The sequence below is a fragment of the Rissa tridactyla genome, chromosome 9 (assembly GCF_028500815.1).
Source record: "Rissa tridactyla isolate bRisTri1 chromosome 9, bRisTri1.patW.cur.20221130, whole genome shotgun sequence".
Lineage (NCBI taxonomy): Eukaryota > Metazoa > Chordata > Aves > Charadriiformes > Laridae > Rissa > Rissa tridactyla.
The window spans coordinates 14381088-14397093 of record NC_071474.1 but is presented as its reverse complement, the minus strand read 5'-3'; the positions used below and the strand labels follow the sequence as shown (position 1 = coordinate 14397093).

General features: G+C 41.4%; 1 protein-coding gene across 1 annotated transcript; it reads left to right on the top strand.

Moving 5' to 3' along the window:
* The first annotated feature begins 1655 nt into the window (after positions 1-1655).
* Positions 1656-14019, top strand: ARPP19 (cAMP regulated phosphoprotein 19). Its single transcript, XM_054215364.1, has 3 exons — positions 1656-1902; positions 6738-6860; positions 10272-14019. Exons 1-3 carry the CDS (start codon positions 1858-1860, stop codon positions 10440-10442), a joined length of 339 nt encoding a protein of 112 aa, XP_054071339.1. The 5' UTR covers positions 1656-1857; the 3' UTR covers positions 10443-14019.
* The last annotated feature ends 1987 nt before the right edge of the window (positions 14020-16006 follow it).

The window sequence follows — 16006 nt, the reverse complement described above, 5'->3', positions numbered from 1 at the left end:
AATTATCATTGCTTTTTGTATCATTAGGAAGCAAATACTCCCTAGTTCCTTCTGTGATTTTCCTGTGCCATCTACCCTGCTGTATCCCTGTCTGAACAAGGGGTGTGCACGTTCCTTCAGTTCCCTGCTACTACATAATCCTGATCTCTGGACAAATCTCTCAGTTGCTCAAAAACACCCGCTTCTAACTGTTGGTTTGGGGGAGCTTACTAAAAAGTGGCAAAATCATTGGCTTTACAGCTTCTGTTTTGACTGAGAGACTCTTCTGACCTGTCTCAGTCTGTCTTTTGGACCTTCACAGCACAAAGCCCATCCTTGCCCATCTTTCCTGAGCTGTGCTGGAGCTGCTGCACCACACTGGCCTGCAGGGTCTCATCACATGCTGCTCCTCAGCCAGGAAGCATGCCATGCCGGACACCAGTGTGTTATGAAGAACCCACAACAATTTACTGTCATTTAAACAATTCTTTATCACCCGATGACCCCTCCCCACCCGGGAAGGGGGATCGGGGAAAAAACAAGGAAACACGAAGGTTGGAATATAAACAGATTTAAAAGAATAAGACTAAATAATTAACATTAATAATACTACAGAAGCAATATTGATACTGATGCCAATATAAAATATACAAAGATCGTACGCAGCCCATTCTATCAGCAGGAAGCTGTGCACTCCCAGCAGCGGACAGCGAGTGCGGGACACTGCAAGCGCTGTGGCTTCGGGAGGAAGGGAACAGCTCGGGGGTCTGGCACCGGGGCAAGAAGTTCTCTGGACCGCTGCCATCAAGGGTGAGAGAGACTCCTCAGCAAACTTTCTGATTTATATTGAATGTGATGTTCATGGTGTGAAATAATCCTGTTGGCATCCTGGGTCAGGTGCCTGGTCCCTCTCCTCCTCCTCCTCCTTGCACCTGGCGAGCTCAAAAACACTGAAACCTTGAAACACACACACCAGAGCTGGCTATAAAGTAAACATTTTCACAAATTCAGACACTGGAGTCTTTTAGAAATGCATTTTTCCCAAGCATTAGAAGAGATCTTACTGAAAAGTAAATTTACCGAAATGAATTTTGTGTTGCTCAAACCAGGACACGGCGATACACCACCGTGGGGGGGCTGGAGGGCAAAATCACGGGAAAGAAGTGTAAGATGCCAGGAAAATACATTTTGTATAGGAAAAGTGGGAGTGTACGTTCATTTAACCGAGTATTAAGTAAAATCTACACCCTATTGTTCCTGCAATCCCCCTTATTTAGGGACATCTAAAGATTTATTAATGGTGAGCTATTTAAACCCCTCCTTCATGTTCTTGGAACGGCCAAGGGAGGTTATTGTTCTACCAGACAGAAGTACACGGGGAGGGAGGAAAATACTTCACGGAGCCTGATACCGCGCTGACACGAGGCTTCGGTGGAGAGTGAGACCCGCGGTCCCGCCAGCTGGCGCCCGGGGTTCAAAAAGGATCCTCGAGCAAAGCTGCTGAGGACTCGGCCCCTCGTGTTTTCATCTGCAAAAGTCGCCAGAAAGAACTAATTCGAGCCGAGCAGCAAAGGTCTATTTCTCACCCTTTACCCGCAGGCCGCGGGGGGGTCGCTCTCCGCACTACACCTCCCGGCATGCCTGGCAGCGGGCGTGACGTTGCGGGGCGGGGCCGGAAGCGGGTGCTGCGCGGCGGCGGGAGCGCGGCGGTGCCGCCGGGGAGGCAGAGCGCGGAGGAAGCCTGGTCCCGCCGGCGCCCCGTCCTGCCAGCGGCCGCCATCTTGTGCGGGAGGCGGTGGCAGCGCTGCGCTGCGCGGAGGAGCGGCGGTCGCGCCTCCCTCTCCCGCCCTCTCCCCGCCGTCCTGCTGCCGCGGCGCCATGTCTGCCGAGAGTCCCGAGCCCGCCTCGGCCGAGGAGCAGAAGGTGGGTGGCCGGCGGCCCCGCCGAGGCCCGCCGGGCTTCTCCCGCCTCCATCCTCCCTCTGAGGCGGAGCGGGTGCGCCGCGGCCGGGCCTCTCCCCTCCCTCAGCCCGGGCCGCCGCGGCCCTTCAGGCGGCGTTTCCCGGGCCCTGCCGCCCTCCTTGCCGCGCTCCTTCAGAGCAGCGGCCCTCGGCGGGGAGGACGGGGCCCGGCGCCGCGCTGCAGGCCGGGGCGGGGGGGCGCGGGCCCTGCCGGCCGCGGCTGGCGGAGGCTGGAAGCGGAGGAGCGGCCCCACCATGTTGGCTTCTGCGCTCGGGGAATTCCTCTTCGCCGGTAAATCGCTGGCGTTGCTGGGATCTGGACGGGCTGATGGCGCGTCCTCGCTCCCGAGGCCGGCCCCGGCCGGGTGCTCGGCCTGCCAGGGCCTCGGGGGCGGGGGGGGGGCGGGGAAGAAAACCAGCTCGCAGGCTCAGCCGCTGAAAACCGGCGATAATCCTGTGGCTGAACTTTTGTTTCACTTATAGAAAACTTTCAGCTTTTAATATAAGGTATTTAGGAGGGGAAATAACCAAAACACAATGGCTGTGGCCTGTTCTTGCTAAGGCTTTTAGAAAGAATAAGTGTCTGGGTTATCTTGTGACGGCAGTGTTATGTCATCTCGGTAACTAAGAATTTTATAGTCTCTTAAGTGGGATTTGGCTTCCTAGATGTCTGTATGCTGTTAGCAGTTTCCCTCTGCTGGCTGTGACTTTAAGAAGCCGTTTGGTTTTTAGTCTTGTCATTGCTACATGGAGTCAGTTGCAATCTCCACAGCTATTTCTGATAGGGAGCAGTTATGAAACACAAGTACTGCTTTGAAGGACGCTAAAAAAAAAAAAGCTTAATCTACCTCAGCTGTCAAGTTTTTGTTTAATAATTTACAATTTGTAATATGAGTTAGTCGTACAAGTAGGCGAGCTTTGGGGGTTCATATGGAATGATACCTTCTCAATAGGTGCAGTAATCAGAACCAGCTTCTATTGCAGGTCTGTAATCCGCTCTTAAATGCGTGTGTTCTGCAGCTCAGCTTTACGTTCATGTTAGGTACACTACTGAAGGGCTACTGTTCCTGTTCAAAGCCTGTAAAAATAAATCCCTGGCCTGTGCAGCACTCCTAGAATAGCTCTGTAATAAGAGCATAGTAAAACATGTGGTAGCAAGTTCATTGTGATGCCTTCTAGTGTGTTCTGATGAAGTCAGGTGACGGGGCCTGATTTTTGCTAACTGAGTTTCAGACTGAAGTCTTGAAATGCTGTGCTTATGCGCTGTTTCGAAAAATTACCCTTTATCGGCGAGACAGGAGTCCCTTACTGATCTGCTAATTTAGTTTTAGTCTGATGAGGTGTTCAAGAAAATAACACCAATAAAATAAAACTTTGTTTTCTGTGAGTATATATCCTGTTAGAATACTGTGGTATCTGTGCTATTATGGCATTGTAGTATTAAGCTTCACTAAAACTCTTTGGGTGGGCAAAAGTGAACGTTGACTCAGTTAATGCTTAGCTCTGAAATACTTACATAAACAACCTATTTTGCCATACTTATTCGTATGTATGCTTAAAAAAGATGAAGGCCCTAAATGAACTTTGAGGCAGTGTTTTCATGATCAGACCTCTTTTCTAAACTTCTGTGCATGTTTTAGGCGAGAAAGGTGTTAAACAAGAGTGATATAAATTGAAAACTTGCCAAAGACCAGCGTTTCCTGTTCTCCGTGTGAAAACTCAGGATAGTGGTGGGGGAAGTCCAGCAACAAAGGAACTTTAGACATTGGAGAACATATGCTTGGTTGACTGACTCTCTTTTTGCCTTAAAAGCCTATATTTTTCAGGAAGCTGAAGAGGTGGTGCGTTTTGTTTCTGGACTGGGTCTTGCCACATCAGTTTGCTGTAGAGTTGTGCTGTTCTCATGTTTTTCCTATTTTCTGCTTTACATTTGTCTGATATCTTTTGCTAAAGAGGATGAGCTCTTCATACCAGAGTTCAAAAAGACTGACAGCTCTTTTTTTAGCCATGCAGTTCAGTTATCCAACAGATAGGGAACTTTGCACTGCTCTGTAAAGATTAAAAGCAAAAGCTATCTTTAAGTGAGTTAGGTAACTACTGCCTTCCTGGTAGATCCTGTCAGTGAAGTAAGCAGACTTCATTAGCTGTGTCAAATTGCTGTAGAGAACTAAAATTACAACTTTTGTGTGGTTGTCACTAGGAAGAAGAGCGTGGTATATCATGATTTCCGCTCCCCCCCCAGTCATTTGTTAGTCACTTGGTTGTTGCTTCTGTAACTAAAGGGAGAATGTTGTAAATGTATGAATTGCCTTGCTGATTTGTATTAAAGCCTTTGTGGCTCAGCAGCACATCTCCAAGACTGCTCAATACCATCTAGTCTACAGAAGAACATAAGGTCAGGACATGCATGCAGTGATCTTCCTCAGAAAACTATCCTAGGTCTCAGCAATCTGTGGATTAAAAGCCTTCTGAGCTGCGAATGAACACGTCGAGTTGCTTTCTGAATCCATCCAAATTTTCGGCAACCCCTGTATCCTTTGTCAAGGAGTTCTGCAGCTTAACTGTATTTTATGTGAAGAACTGATGTCTTCTGTATTTTTTTGAACCTGCTGTCAGCTGATTTTGTTTGTATTGGAATTCTTTAATTTGTCTTACGTAGTTTTTTGTCTTAGTTGCTCTTGGTCATCAAGAGTAAGTGACTGTAGTCTGTATCCTTTTCAGCTGCATTGATGCATAACACAGTACTTTGTGTTTTGATTGCCTGCTGTGCGACGATTTGTCAGCCCTGTGAGTTTGCATAAATGTCTCCTTTGATGTACCATGAATACATATTTATGTAAGCTATTTGTTGTTGGCCCTCTGTTCTTAAAAAAATGTCTCCTTTTGGTTAGTATTGGCAAAACATGCCTCCTCAAATGCTTTGTCTGTTGGCTCAACAGTGAGTACCCAGTGATTCAGCATTAGATGTTGAAAGTGTTTAGCTGAAAGAATTGCTTTTGAGAAAATCCAGTCAGTGTCGGCATGATAATAAAGCACAATAGGAAGAACAGCAGCTGAAGAATGATCTTTATAACGCATGAAAACTGTGGTCTTGGCTGGTATGATATTATATAGTGAGAAGTTGTATAGTTCTATGTTCAGTAGTGTCAGGGAGACTTTGCCCTTTATATATTTATTTGTATTGTTGCCTAGCTGTGTTTTCATCTAATAAAAAGCATTGGTTCCTGTCCTCATAGAAGTTTCTCTACCTTTCCTTGGTAGAACTGTTAATTCAGATTCCCACTCTGTTGTGCAAAGCTGTAGTTGAGTTATCTTGGCCTAATGGAGCAACTAGACAACGTTATTTTTTAAATCTGTTGTTATAACCTTTGCTTATGAGGTTTCTTACCAGAAAGATGTTGAATGTTACAGAACTTTGAGCTTTTATAAGAGGTATAGGAAAGCACTGGGGTAGGCCAGCGTGGTGGCTTTAGTTCTTTGGCAGTTCTGGCTTAAGTAGCTCCCAGCTGCTTGTGTTCCTCTGTGCTCCCTGCTGCTGTGCTAACATACCTGTTTGTGCAGCTGCTTGGTGAGCCAGACTGGGGAAAGGGATCCAAATGAAACACAGCCCAACAAGCAGAGGGGGGGGGAATAAAATGGTTATTTTTCTGTTGAATTAATTTTTGCAACCCATTCATGTGGAGTGCATGCAGTCATGCTGACTGATGCAGTGCAAAGGATGATGACACGGATGGAAAAGAGCGTGAAGGGGCTGCCTAAGCAGCTCTAAGTGGATATGAAATCTTAGTCACAGATGAGTGTGAGGCCCTCCTGATTTCAATGGCAATTCTTTTCTGCCTAGAAGTCTTTCTGTGACTTCAGATGGTAATAATAATTCAAGAATGACAGCAGTCACAGCAAATCAATATATATTTTCCCTGAACTAGCAATGGTTTGCATGCAAAAAAAATAAAAATGCCCTTGGCCAAATACTGGAAAGTAGCAAAACAAGAATTTTGAATGGAAGATATTTTAGAAATGATCTAATAGAAGAAATTGTACTTCATACATCAAATTGCTACATGGACCGGAATAGATGAGTGTAAAGTAGAGGTCAGTGTTGAAAGACTGGATGTACAAATTGCGGTTTTTGCCAAATGAGTATCTTCAAATGATTACTTTGAGCACCCATACTTTACAATATACTCATAAAATATGCATTTTATTTTACACAAATGCACTATCCAACTGTCTTCATCTTCATAATTTTAGGATAATTATGTATAGAGAAATACAGTATTGTTTCTATTAATATGATAGCAGGCATGTTTTTAAAACTGAGCTACTTTAGCATTTTTTCACAGTGGATATCAACACATTACAGTTAGAGCAGCCGTAGATTGTGGCAATGCATGATCAAACAGGGGCAGTTGAAAATAGGTCCTGTGGTGCTTGCCCAGCTTTCAACATTTGTTCGTTCTTAGTGAAACCCTTGTTCTGACAAAAAAATGGGTTTTGTTGGGGGATTTTTTTTCCAAAATTGAATAATTTAATTTTAGTATAGACTACTCTTATGTGAAAGAGAAATGCGTTGATTAGATTCAAACATGTCTCCAGGAAAGGTATCTAAGATGGGAGGCTGAACTCCTACAGTTGCTGTCGGCATTCGAGAGAGAATGTATGAAAATGTCTATTCATATAATTGGTATGTTCACTTGGTAACAGCAATGGGCCTGTTGGTAAATCACCTGCAAAGGTATTCTGCATAAATAGTTCATTATTGTAGGTTTCATTTACAGTGTTGCTAATTGTCTTTCAGGAAATGGAGGATAAGGTGATCAGCCCAGAAAAAGTTGAAGAAGCAAAATTGAAAGCAAGATATCCTCATCTGGGCCAGAAGCCAGGAGGCTCAGACTTCTTGAGGAAGAGGCTTCAAAAAGGAGTGAGTTCTTTATTGTCCATAGGGTGTGGACAAGAAATTCCAAAATTCCTGTAGCTGTGACTTTTTTTTTTTCCCCACTCCGTAGGCCTTTGCATTAGTAAGAGAGTGCTAAGAAATTTAAACTTTGTCTGTGAGAGCACAAGGAAGGAAAATTTGTTTCCACAAAACCAATGCCAAATTGGCAGGATAGCTGTTTACAGCATCAGTGGCTCAACTGCACTTTTTAGAAAAAATTAAACTTAGAATCTGGCTCAGTGCTGCTGTAATAGACTTCATAAAAAACATTATAGTAAACAGGAAGGGTCAGAACCTCATCCCTGTTTTTTACTGATCTTATCTTGCCCATTCTTATGTCCCCAAAACATATGTCCACTCTCATTATCCATGTTTTCAGAACATGTAACGCAGCAGACGCTAAGCTTTCACCAGGTACTGTCTGACAGCAGCTTGAGAATGGCAGTGTAATTCTGAATATACGCCCTAACCAAAACTAATGATAGAAGTAAGAAGAGTGAGTTAGTATTTCAGTATTGTTCCACATGTAAGTGTCTCTTATTTTCTTAGTTATTCGTTTATTTTTTAAGTTTAATTATTCATGAATTGATTATATAATGCCTTTCAGGCATGCTGGAACTCTGTTCTTGGAATAATCCTAGCATGTCACTACTTCTGATGGTGCTTTCATTGCTGTCACACTGTTTGGGTTTTGGTTTGGTTTTGTTTTTTTTTTTTTAGCTATTGTCTAGGCCCTTTGATTGGATGCAATGATTCCAAGTATAAATCCTTCGCAAACCAGCTGTTGGAGTTCAGTGCTGATTCTGTGCTATCTGGTAACATCTCCTGGGAATTGTTACTGTTGGCAGCTTTTTTTGGATAAGCTTCTTTTTCATAAGTTGGAGCATATGCAGCATAGTTAATGGCTGCTGGGCATGGGCAGGTGGGAGATTAAGTGATTCCTTTTGTGAGTTATGTTGTTATGTGGTCAAAGGCAGCCGAAAGGACACTTGAGTGGGTTCAGTGTACGTGTAGACACAGAAGGTAAGTATGTGTTGTGATAATTCGGGAAAACAGACCAGCATCCACTCCCTAAAGATTGATGGCCATAAAGGAATTATGACTGCTTGCACTCAGTGCAAATGTGAGGAAAGCTCACCACCAGCAATAACAATCTGTACAATTTCTTCATCTTGATTATAGCACTATTTAATGCAAAGGTTGTTTGCAGCCTATATTTTCAAGTTTGAGCAGAGGTAGACCAGTGGGCATCTTAATTGACTGTTTGGGATTTTGCTACATTGATGAAAGATGACATAAAGTTGTGGATTGCAATTCGTAGTGTACCTTCTTCAGTTCTCCACTCCTGATGTGGTGGTAATAATGTTCGTTTTGGTTTTTTTTTTTTTTTAAGTGTGCTCAGTGTCTTAAATGAGGAAGCATCTTTACTTAATATAGATGCCTGGTGTGCTTTGGGCTGCCTGGATTGCCGAAGTTTAAAATATCACTCTTCAGATAAGAGAGTATGCTTTCAGATAGTGTTTGTGACACGAAGACACCTGGACAGACGTAGTCAGTTTGAAAGGGATGATCAAATACAGGCCATCTATGAGAAGCTAGAGTAAATCAGAGGAAAATACAGGAATAAGTTAGAGGAAGAAATGGACTGGTATTCTAATGCATGAAAGATGGTAGGTTTTCTCAGATATTCTTCTAACTGTGTGTAGTCAACTGTAGCCCTGATTTTCTTCGATTTGGCAACTAGGACACGCTCTGCCCATTGATATTTACTCTCCAGAAATGTTCTGCGTTGGGTGCACACACCATTATTAGCACGCTTTCTCCAGAATACAAGTAGATGAGAACCATGCTACACTGTGCTGCTGTGGAGGCATTCTATTTGGAGCTCTTACATGGACAGAAACAGCTATCTGTTAACAGCAGTTAAAAGACTGAGCTATTCTGTTATTACCTAAGTGCTGTTTAAAAGTTGCTTTTGGTTGCTTCAGTCTCGAAGGGCAAAATATGAAAGCCTTTTTCCAAATCAGATTATTTCATAACTTGAGGTCTAGTCTGTAGATGTAGTGCTAGAACATTGTGGTGTAAGTAGAGATTACACTGTCAAAATGATTGAATTGGGAAGGTTTATGAATAAAAAGTGTGTGGTTTTAGATGTACTACTGACTGCGTGGCAAAAACAGATTTGTAACTTTAAGGCTCTGACAGGGAACATAAAAAGCTGCCTTCAGGAGGCCTTGCATAAACACACACACCCTTAGTACTAATGCAGAATAAAGAGTATGGTAGTAATATGCTGCCTGGAAGCACTTAAACATAGCAGGTAGTGATGGCTGTTGTTCAACTGACTGAGGAGTAAGAGTGTATAAAACTAACTAGGGGGTGTTCTCTTCAGAAATGACTGTGACAGTAAGCAGCAGTTGCTATTGTAAATCTTTGTCCTGAATCTGATTTTTTTTGGCCTCATGACAATCTGTTCAAAATCATGGGTTACAAGTACCTTAATGGTAGACCCCATAGTAAGATGTAAACAAAATACAACTTTCCTGCAAAATGTGACCATGACTGCATGAAGTTGAAAACTTCATGCAGACCTTGAATGAAATTCCATGCCTCATCCTACCATGATGCAGATAATTCATAACAGTCATTTGGCTTTAACATCCATAGATAACAATATTTTGAGAAATCTGACAACAAAAAAGGCAGTTAAAGGTAATGCTAATAAAAATATGCTGAAATATGAAGGAACACTGTTACAGAAATTCAAACTTAATATACTTATTTCTGTTTTCAGAAGAAACCTGGAGTGTGGGATAAGAATTTCCTTCACATAGTGCTTTTTAGAAAGACTGCACAGTAGACTTGACTTTGTTAAATAATTGGTTTGGGAACTTTAGGGATTATAGTTTCACTGTTTTAATGTATGCAGATAAGAGGTTTTCTTGTTAGCATGCAGTTTCATGCTACTTTGATCTTCTGGTATGATAGAGCAGGCTCTGTTCTCCAGCTTTAAGTTCATGCATTGTTTAGTTATTCTGTGTTGCAGGACTTGTTCACTGCAAAAAAATTTACAAACCCCAAGGTTTCACTTGTGGGAGACTAAAGCTCTTGGGAAAACCAGGGTACAAATGATGTTTATGTATGGCGTGAGTTTAATGGTCGGTGTAGAACCTTAACTGTATACTTACCTAATGCTATGAGTTTAGCTATGCGTGCTTAATAGTCTTGCTAAGATTTTATTTATTTTTTTTAATTTACATAGAGCTACCTTGCCAAATCGGGAAGATTTTATAACTGTTTTTAAAATTTTTTAGAGAATCTATTTAACCATGTAATTCAGCGCATGCATCTGATAAGCTTTCAGGCTTTTAAATATATATGTGTTTTGTCTTGTAGCAAAAATACTTTGATTCCGGTGATTACAACATGGCTAAAGCAAAGATGAAGAATAAGCAACTGCCTACTGCAGCTCCTGACAAGACAGAAGTCACTGGTGACCATATTCCTACTCCACAGGATCTTCCACAGCGGAAACCATCTCTTGTTGCTAGCAAGCTGGCTGGCTGACGAGAACAGCTGAACTGCATGATTATTCTCATTCCTGTTATTTCTCCTTAATAGTTATTTCTCACCCTCACATCCCCCTTTTTCTTTCTTACACTAAGTCATGAGACTGACAGCTTTGCAGGTAGCGATAGCATGTGCTGCTATTGTAAGGGAGTACTGTTAAGAGTAAAATGTGTAGTATTTGGACTAGTTGAGAACAATGCACTGATTAAAAAGGACAAGTTTGGTTAGAGCAATGTAATCTACTTGAAAATGTACATATTGCCCATTTCCTAGTGTAGGACTGGTTCCAGCAAGTGACATCGCAAGTTTTACAACTTCTAATGTTTCTGCTTTTGTTATTTCATCTTAATTACAGCATATTTGTATTTAATATAACCTCCAGTTGTGTTGGGTTTTTCTTCTGTGTTTGGGTTTGTTGTCTAAAATAGAGGTTTAGACCACAAGTTGCTAGATGGTAAAGCATGTATAAAAACAAAGACAGGGCTCTGATTGAATTTTGTTTCTGCTTTTGAACTTGAACGGCCTTAAACCTGTTTCAGCTTTAACAATAGAGTTTTTACTTGGGCAATATTTGCCCATTCTGGTGTAACTCTTGTGAATCTAGTGCTTATTGACAACTGCCTGTTGAAGCTGGTATTCTTTTCAGTTCCGTAGCTTAGGACACACTTTTGTTGAAGATGTGAATGAAGTGTGCATGTGCATAGACTGTTGAATTCACTCTTGTGCCATTTCTGTAAATACAATAGTTTTGCACAACCTTTTGCAAACGTCTATTAGTTTTACATTTTAAAAAGCAGATAATGTGCCAATCAAAGCACAAGTGATTCTGTATCTTTCAAAGTCTTGTCCTGAAACTAAGAGCCCAGAATCTTGCTACTGAAAGTAAAAATTGAATACCTGAAATTTGTAAAACACTTACATTTACACTTGACCCAGCCTTAGGCTTTTGCGGTTGCATATTTGTTTCGCAACAATGTCCAGCATTCAAATATAAATCTGGAATTTTTACCTATATTTGGAGGCAAGTGCCCTTTCTGTTCAGCAGCTCTTTAAGCTTTTAAAGCTGAAATGCTCTGTCTGATGACATTGGGAGATGGCTAAATGTGCTGTTCTAGTTTCCCGTTTGGCAAACTCCAGATTAGGCTTGCTAAGGTTTGATATGCAATTGTCTTTGGGCTATTTTAGACTTCTGGAAGCGTAAGGGTATAATTTTTTTTTTCTTGGACTCCTGAAGTGGTAGTAAACTAACTGCTTTTCGCTTTGTTATACAGTAGCCCCTCATGGGCTTTGGGGAATCTAAAGAACTGGAAGTGGTATTTATATAATGACCTGTTGAGAAACAGGTAACTTTTCATGTCAGAAAATAGGAATGAACTTCCATTCATCTTTATGATGCAGGTCGTAAGTACCAGATTGCCAAAATACATGGTTTATATTAGACAGGTGTGTGAGCCGGCACAGGCAGGACACAGGAACAACCACAAAACCACGGATGAAGTGCAAAGAGTAGATTTCTTTTCATGACCTCGCCAACAGGGGATCCCCAAAGCAGCAGAGGTACACAAGCGGGAGCGCCGGCACTGCGGTGCTCGGTCCATGCTAGAGGATCACCGAACCTGCTGGTTTTGCCTGTATATCAGGGATTCATGCAGGCAGAGTTTACCACTGTGCTTTGATCTTTCCCACAGCAGGGCAGGAATCTCCAGTGTGTTTGATAGGGTGCCTCAGTCTATCACAGGCCTATGTTACCTACACACAGATGTTCTACTTGTCAAACACACAAGACTAAACAAGGATTAAGTACGATATATTGTGTTTTTCGACACCTCAGCTGCAAGACACCTGAGTGCGTTTACAATCCTCCTCGCTAGTCTTCTATTATTTTCCCACAACAGGTAACTTGATGCATTTAAAAGCTTGTTTGTTCAATGAAATCAGAATATTAAAAGTGCAATATGATCCATATTGTAATTGATTTTCATATAGGTAATCACAGCCTTGATGTTCTTGGGGACTATAAGAAACTCTTCTAAAAGATCAGTTTACTGAATACTTTTTTCTTTAAAGAAACAGTTCTGAAGCAACCTGTTAAAAACAAAGCACCAATGTGGGTATTTTAAGAGAAAACACTGAACAGATGCAGGTTTTTAGAAGGATGTGCTTTATGTTGACATATTCAGAAAGTTCTTGCAGGATAAAGGACTGCTAGTCAAAAAGAACACTGGCCCGTATTTTCTGCAATGCTCTCTTCTAAAGGCAAACATAAGAAAATGATAAAGAGAAAATGAATAATCTTAATTTGTTTCTGTTTTGATCGAACATGAGCAAAGTATATTGGTGTCTATATAATGTCTTTGTCTCAGAGGAGTCATTCCATAGAATTTTGAAATTGCTAATCTGATTTTTTTTTTCAAGTCTGTATAGCCGTTTTCTAGTAATGAAACGGGCTTTGTCAAGCCTGTCCTTATTCCTTAGCCTCCACTAGCGTTACAAAGAATTTGTGATTTTTTGCAGAACAGGTTGAAGAAATGGACCTACTTCAAGTAAGAAATTAGGCTAGGAGAATAGCAAGGAAACTGGAGATATTGAAGCAAACTGCTTTTTATAGATGTTTGTCCTAACGTGAAAATCCCTCTTTATTTTTCTATGTATAAATGAAATTGAAACTTGATAGGACTGGGCCTGAAACAAATTTTGAACAATTTACGGTGACTTGCTGTGTACTGTCTGGTGCCACTGCCCTGTAGCTCGCGTAAGGTTGAGCTTTCTTGGTGTTCGGGAAGGCTTAAAAAAAAATAGCCATTTAAATTTAAACATTCCACTCAGCTACAATTCAGCTTGTCCTGCTGGTTGGACAACACGAGCTCTTCCAGTGTTCACTTGGTGACTTGCAGTTCTTAAGATTGCTACAAATTCAGCTATGAATATATTATCCATGTGTATATTTGAAGTACTGTAATACTAACTAGGTCAATGACTGATTATGAGCCTTCACATCTGACAGACCTCAGCAGCAGGCACGGCTATTTTGATTCTATACACTGAATAAAAGTTAAGTCCAATAATCACTTAACAGGAAATCAAACATGACTGCAAATCGATGCTTACTTTCAGCTTACTCCAGCAAGATAACTCAGCTATCCAAACTTATGTACATAATGTATTATATGAGTTTTACCATTTGATAATTACCTTTTTCAAAGAAAACCTGTCCACACTGTAGACTGGCAGTCCCTTTCATATCTTGCCTTTAAAGATAGTGTTTAGTTATTAGAGTAGTACTCATGTAGGCTTATAATAGCGGATAGCACCAATGTTTTATTCCAGATAGGTAAGTGGATTAATTACAACTTCACAGATATGTCCCCAAATCTGTAGCACCAAAGGCTTCCCTCTCATTGTTCTTGATGTAGTAGGACAGTGTTTGTGTAAAGGCCACAGGAGTACATTTTGTTGGACATATTTACACCCAGTCAAGATGTTAAGGTGATAAAAATGTCAATTGTTCTTTACAAACTTACACATTGTATAGTATACAGAATAAATTGATCTACTTAGTTTTTATTGCAATGTGGAGATTTGTCTCGTCTTTACTGTGGTTTCCTGCAAGAACCTGCATACTTCGGTATTCTCTATGGAAAATTTCTAAACCCTAAATCTTGCTACTCTGTATCATTAAAAACATGACTGGGCTTTGGTTTCTAGTATGCTAGACTACAGAATTACTTTAATGTAATCACATTTATATATTTCAGTGCTTATTTTTCTAATAAGGCAATTAAAGCTTATTGTTTGAAAACTCCGTAACAGATGGTTGTTTTGATCCCTTGCACTGAGTGAAGGGGATATCTGGGAATTAGCTTGGCATATAGAAGTTTGCAGTGCTATAGACTGTTGGCCTGAATCCGGCAACGTTTCCAAGAAATCGAGATGCTGGGATAAGTTCGGCTAATTTCGTGTTCAGGCTGTGACTTAGGTGCTGCTCTTTGCGCAACTTTAAGATCCAGGTGGTGCGTTTGCACAATTAGCGCAGTCATCAAGGTCATAGTAACACCCTCCGTGCGCTGCATCCCTAACAAACGGAGGAGAAAAATGTCCCATTGCAGTAGCATCGCTCAAATATGCGGAGGCAGTGCAAAGGCTGCATTAACACTGGCATTACTAACCTGAAGTAACTTACCTGAGTCTCTGTGCGGGGAGTGGCATCAATCATCCATTTAAATCCAGGCTTATTGCCCAAATGTGTTTGTAATTGGGGCTGAGGCAGGGAGAGTTTGTGTTTGTGGCTGTGCTCACAGTACATGACCAAGAACATGCTCAGTTTATTTGATGGCTGGGGGGGCTTTCTGTGGGCTTGGGAAGAACAGACTCGGGGGGGGGGGGGCACACAAGCAGGATGAATGTTAACAAGGTTTTTTTAACTTGGACTGAATGGGTTGATTATTTATTCCTGCTTTAGTACAAAGGAGCCCCCCTCTTTCAGATTCATGTTTTTGGCTTTTTCATTCCAATTCCTGGTGTCTATAGATCCAGAGTAACATGAAATCTGGGAAGTTCTGTGCATATTCAAAGCATTTATTCCCATTAAATACTTGGATCTTGAAAGTGTTTCTGGAGTCCTAGGACAGAGGCAGAAAGCCTTGAGCTCAATTGCTGTGCTTGAAAAAGCTTTACTTTAGGGGTAGGTGACTGAATTGTCCCCGTCTTTCTTGGGCAGTACATCTTTGTTAACAACAAGGATGCTCCTTGATAGGTGTTCATGGTAAATATTCTTGCATATTTTTAGCAGGCGTAGGATTCTGTTTACTTACTGCTTTGGAAAATATTGACAAAGCCTCCACCGATTTCAGATGGATTTGACTTTGGTGTAAAATGGGAAGATGAAGTACTTTTTGTTTCTGACCTTTTTACCTTATTGCAGAACAGCGTTGTAGCTCATATTAAAAGAGAAATATGGTTTCTCTGTTAGAGATATTCTGTCAACTTCCCTTGACAACATTACAGAATAATCAAATAATTGTCATTAGCTTTTCTGGTACAGGGAGTCTCCACTGAGACTGGATTCAGCCCCCGCTGGTACTGCTACCTGTGTTAGTATGGTAGGGTGTTTCCTTACTGGATTTGAGGAAAAAACAACTCTAAGAGTCTTCCTCCAGAAACAGGATTTAGATTTTTTAAAAGCGCGACATTTTCTAGGAGTTGAATTATATGGCTGATATTACAAGGATGCTTAAATGCAAGAGTGGGAGCTGTGGATTCTGCTGAACTTTGGGTCTGTTCTCAGGTGATGGTTTTTATACTGTTGAAAAAAAATTGGCTAATACATTGAAAAGCAAATATGCCTGTGATGCTCTAGAGGCAAGAGAAATCTTCCTAGTATAGGCACAGACAGATCGAGGCAAGCTTTCTGCGTGGGAATTTCATCATGTAGGTTTTGCCTTGTCTTTTCTGTAAGCCCAAAAAACCTGGAAGTAAATCCCAAGTGTTGCCAGGAGAATACGTGCATGGTACATAATTTTATCTCTTCCTACGTATTTCTTGCATTACATTTCAAAGTTCTT

Excerpts from the sequence above, each read along its gene's own strand:
- ARPP19 (XM_054215364.1), top strand. The coding sequence starts at position 1,858 with ATGTCTGCCGAGAGTCCCGAGCCCGCCTCGGCCGAGGAGCAGAAG. Across the intron at positions 1,903-6,737 it reads CCTCGGCCGAGGAGCAGAAG|GAAATGGAGGATAAGGTGAT; the intron begins GTGGGTGGCCGG and ends ATTGTCTTTCAG. Across the intron at positions 6,861-10,271 it reads GGAAGAGGCTTCAAAAAGGA|CAAAAATACTTTGATTCCGG; the intron begins GTGAGTTCTTTA and ends TTTGTCTTGTAG.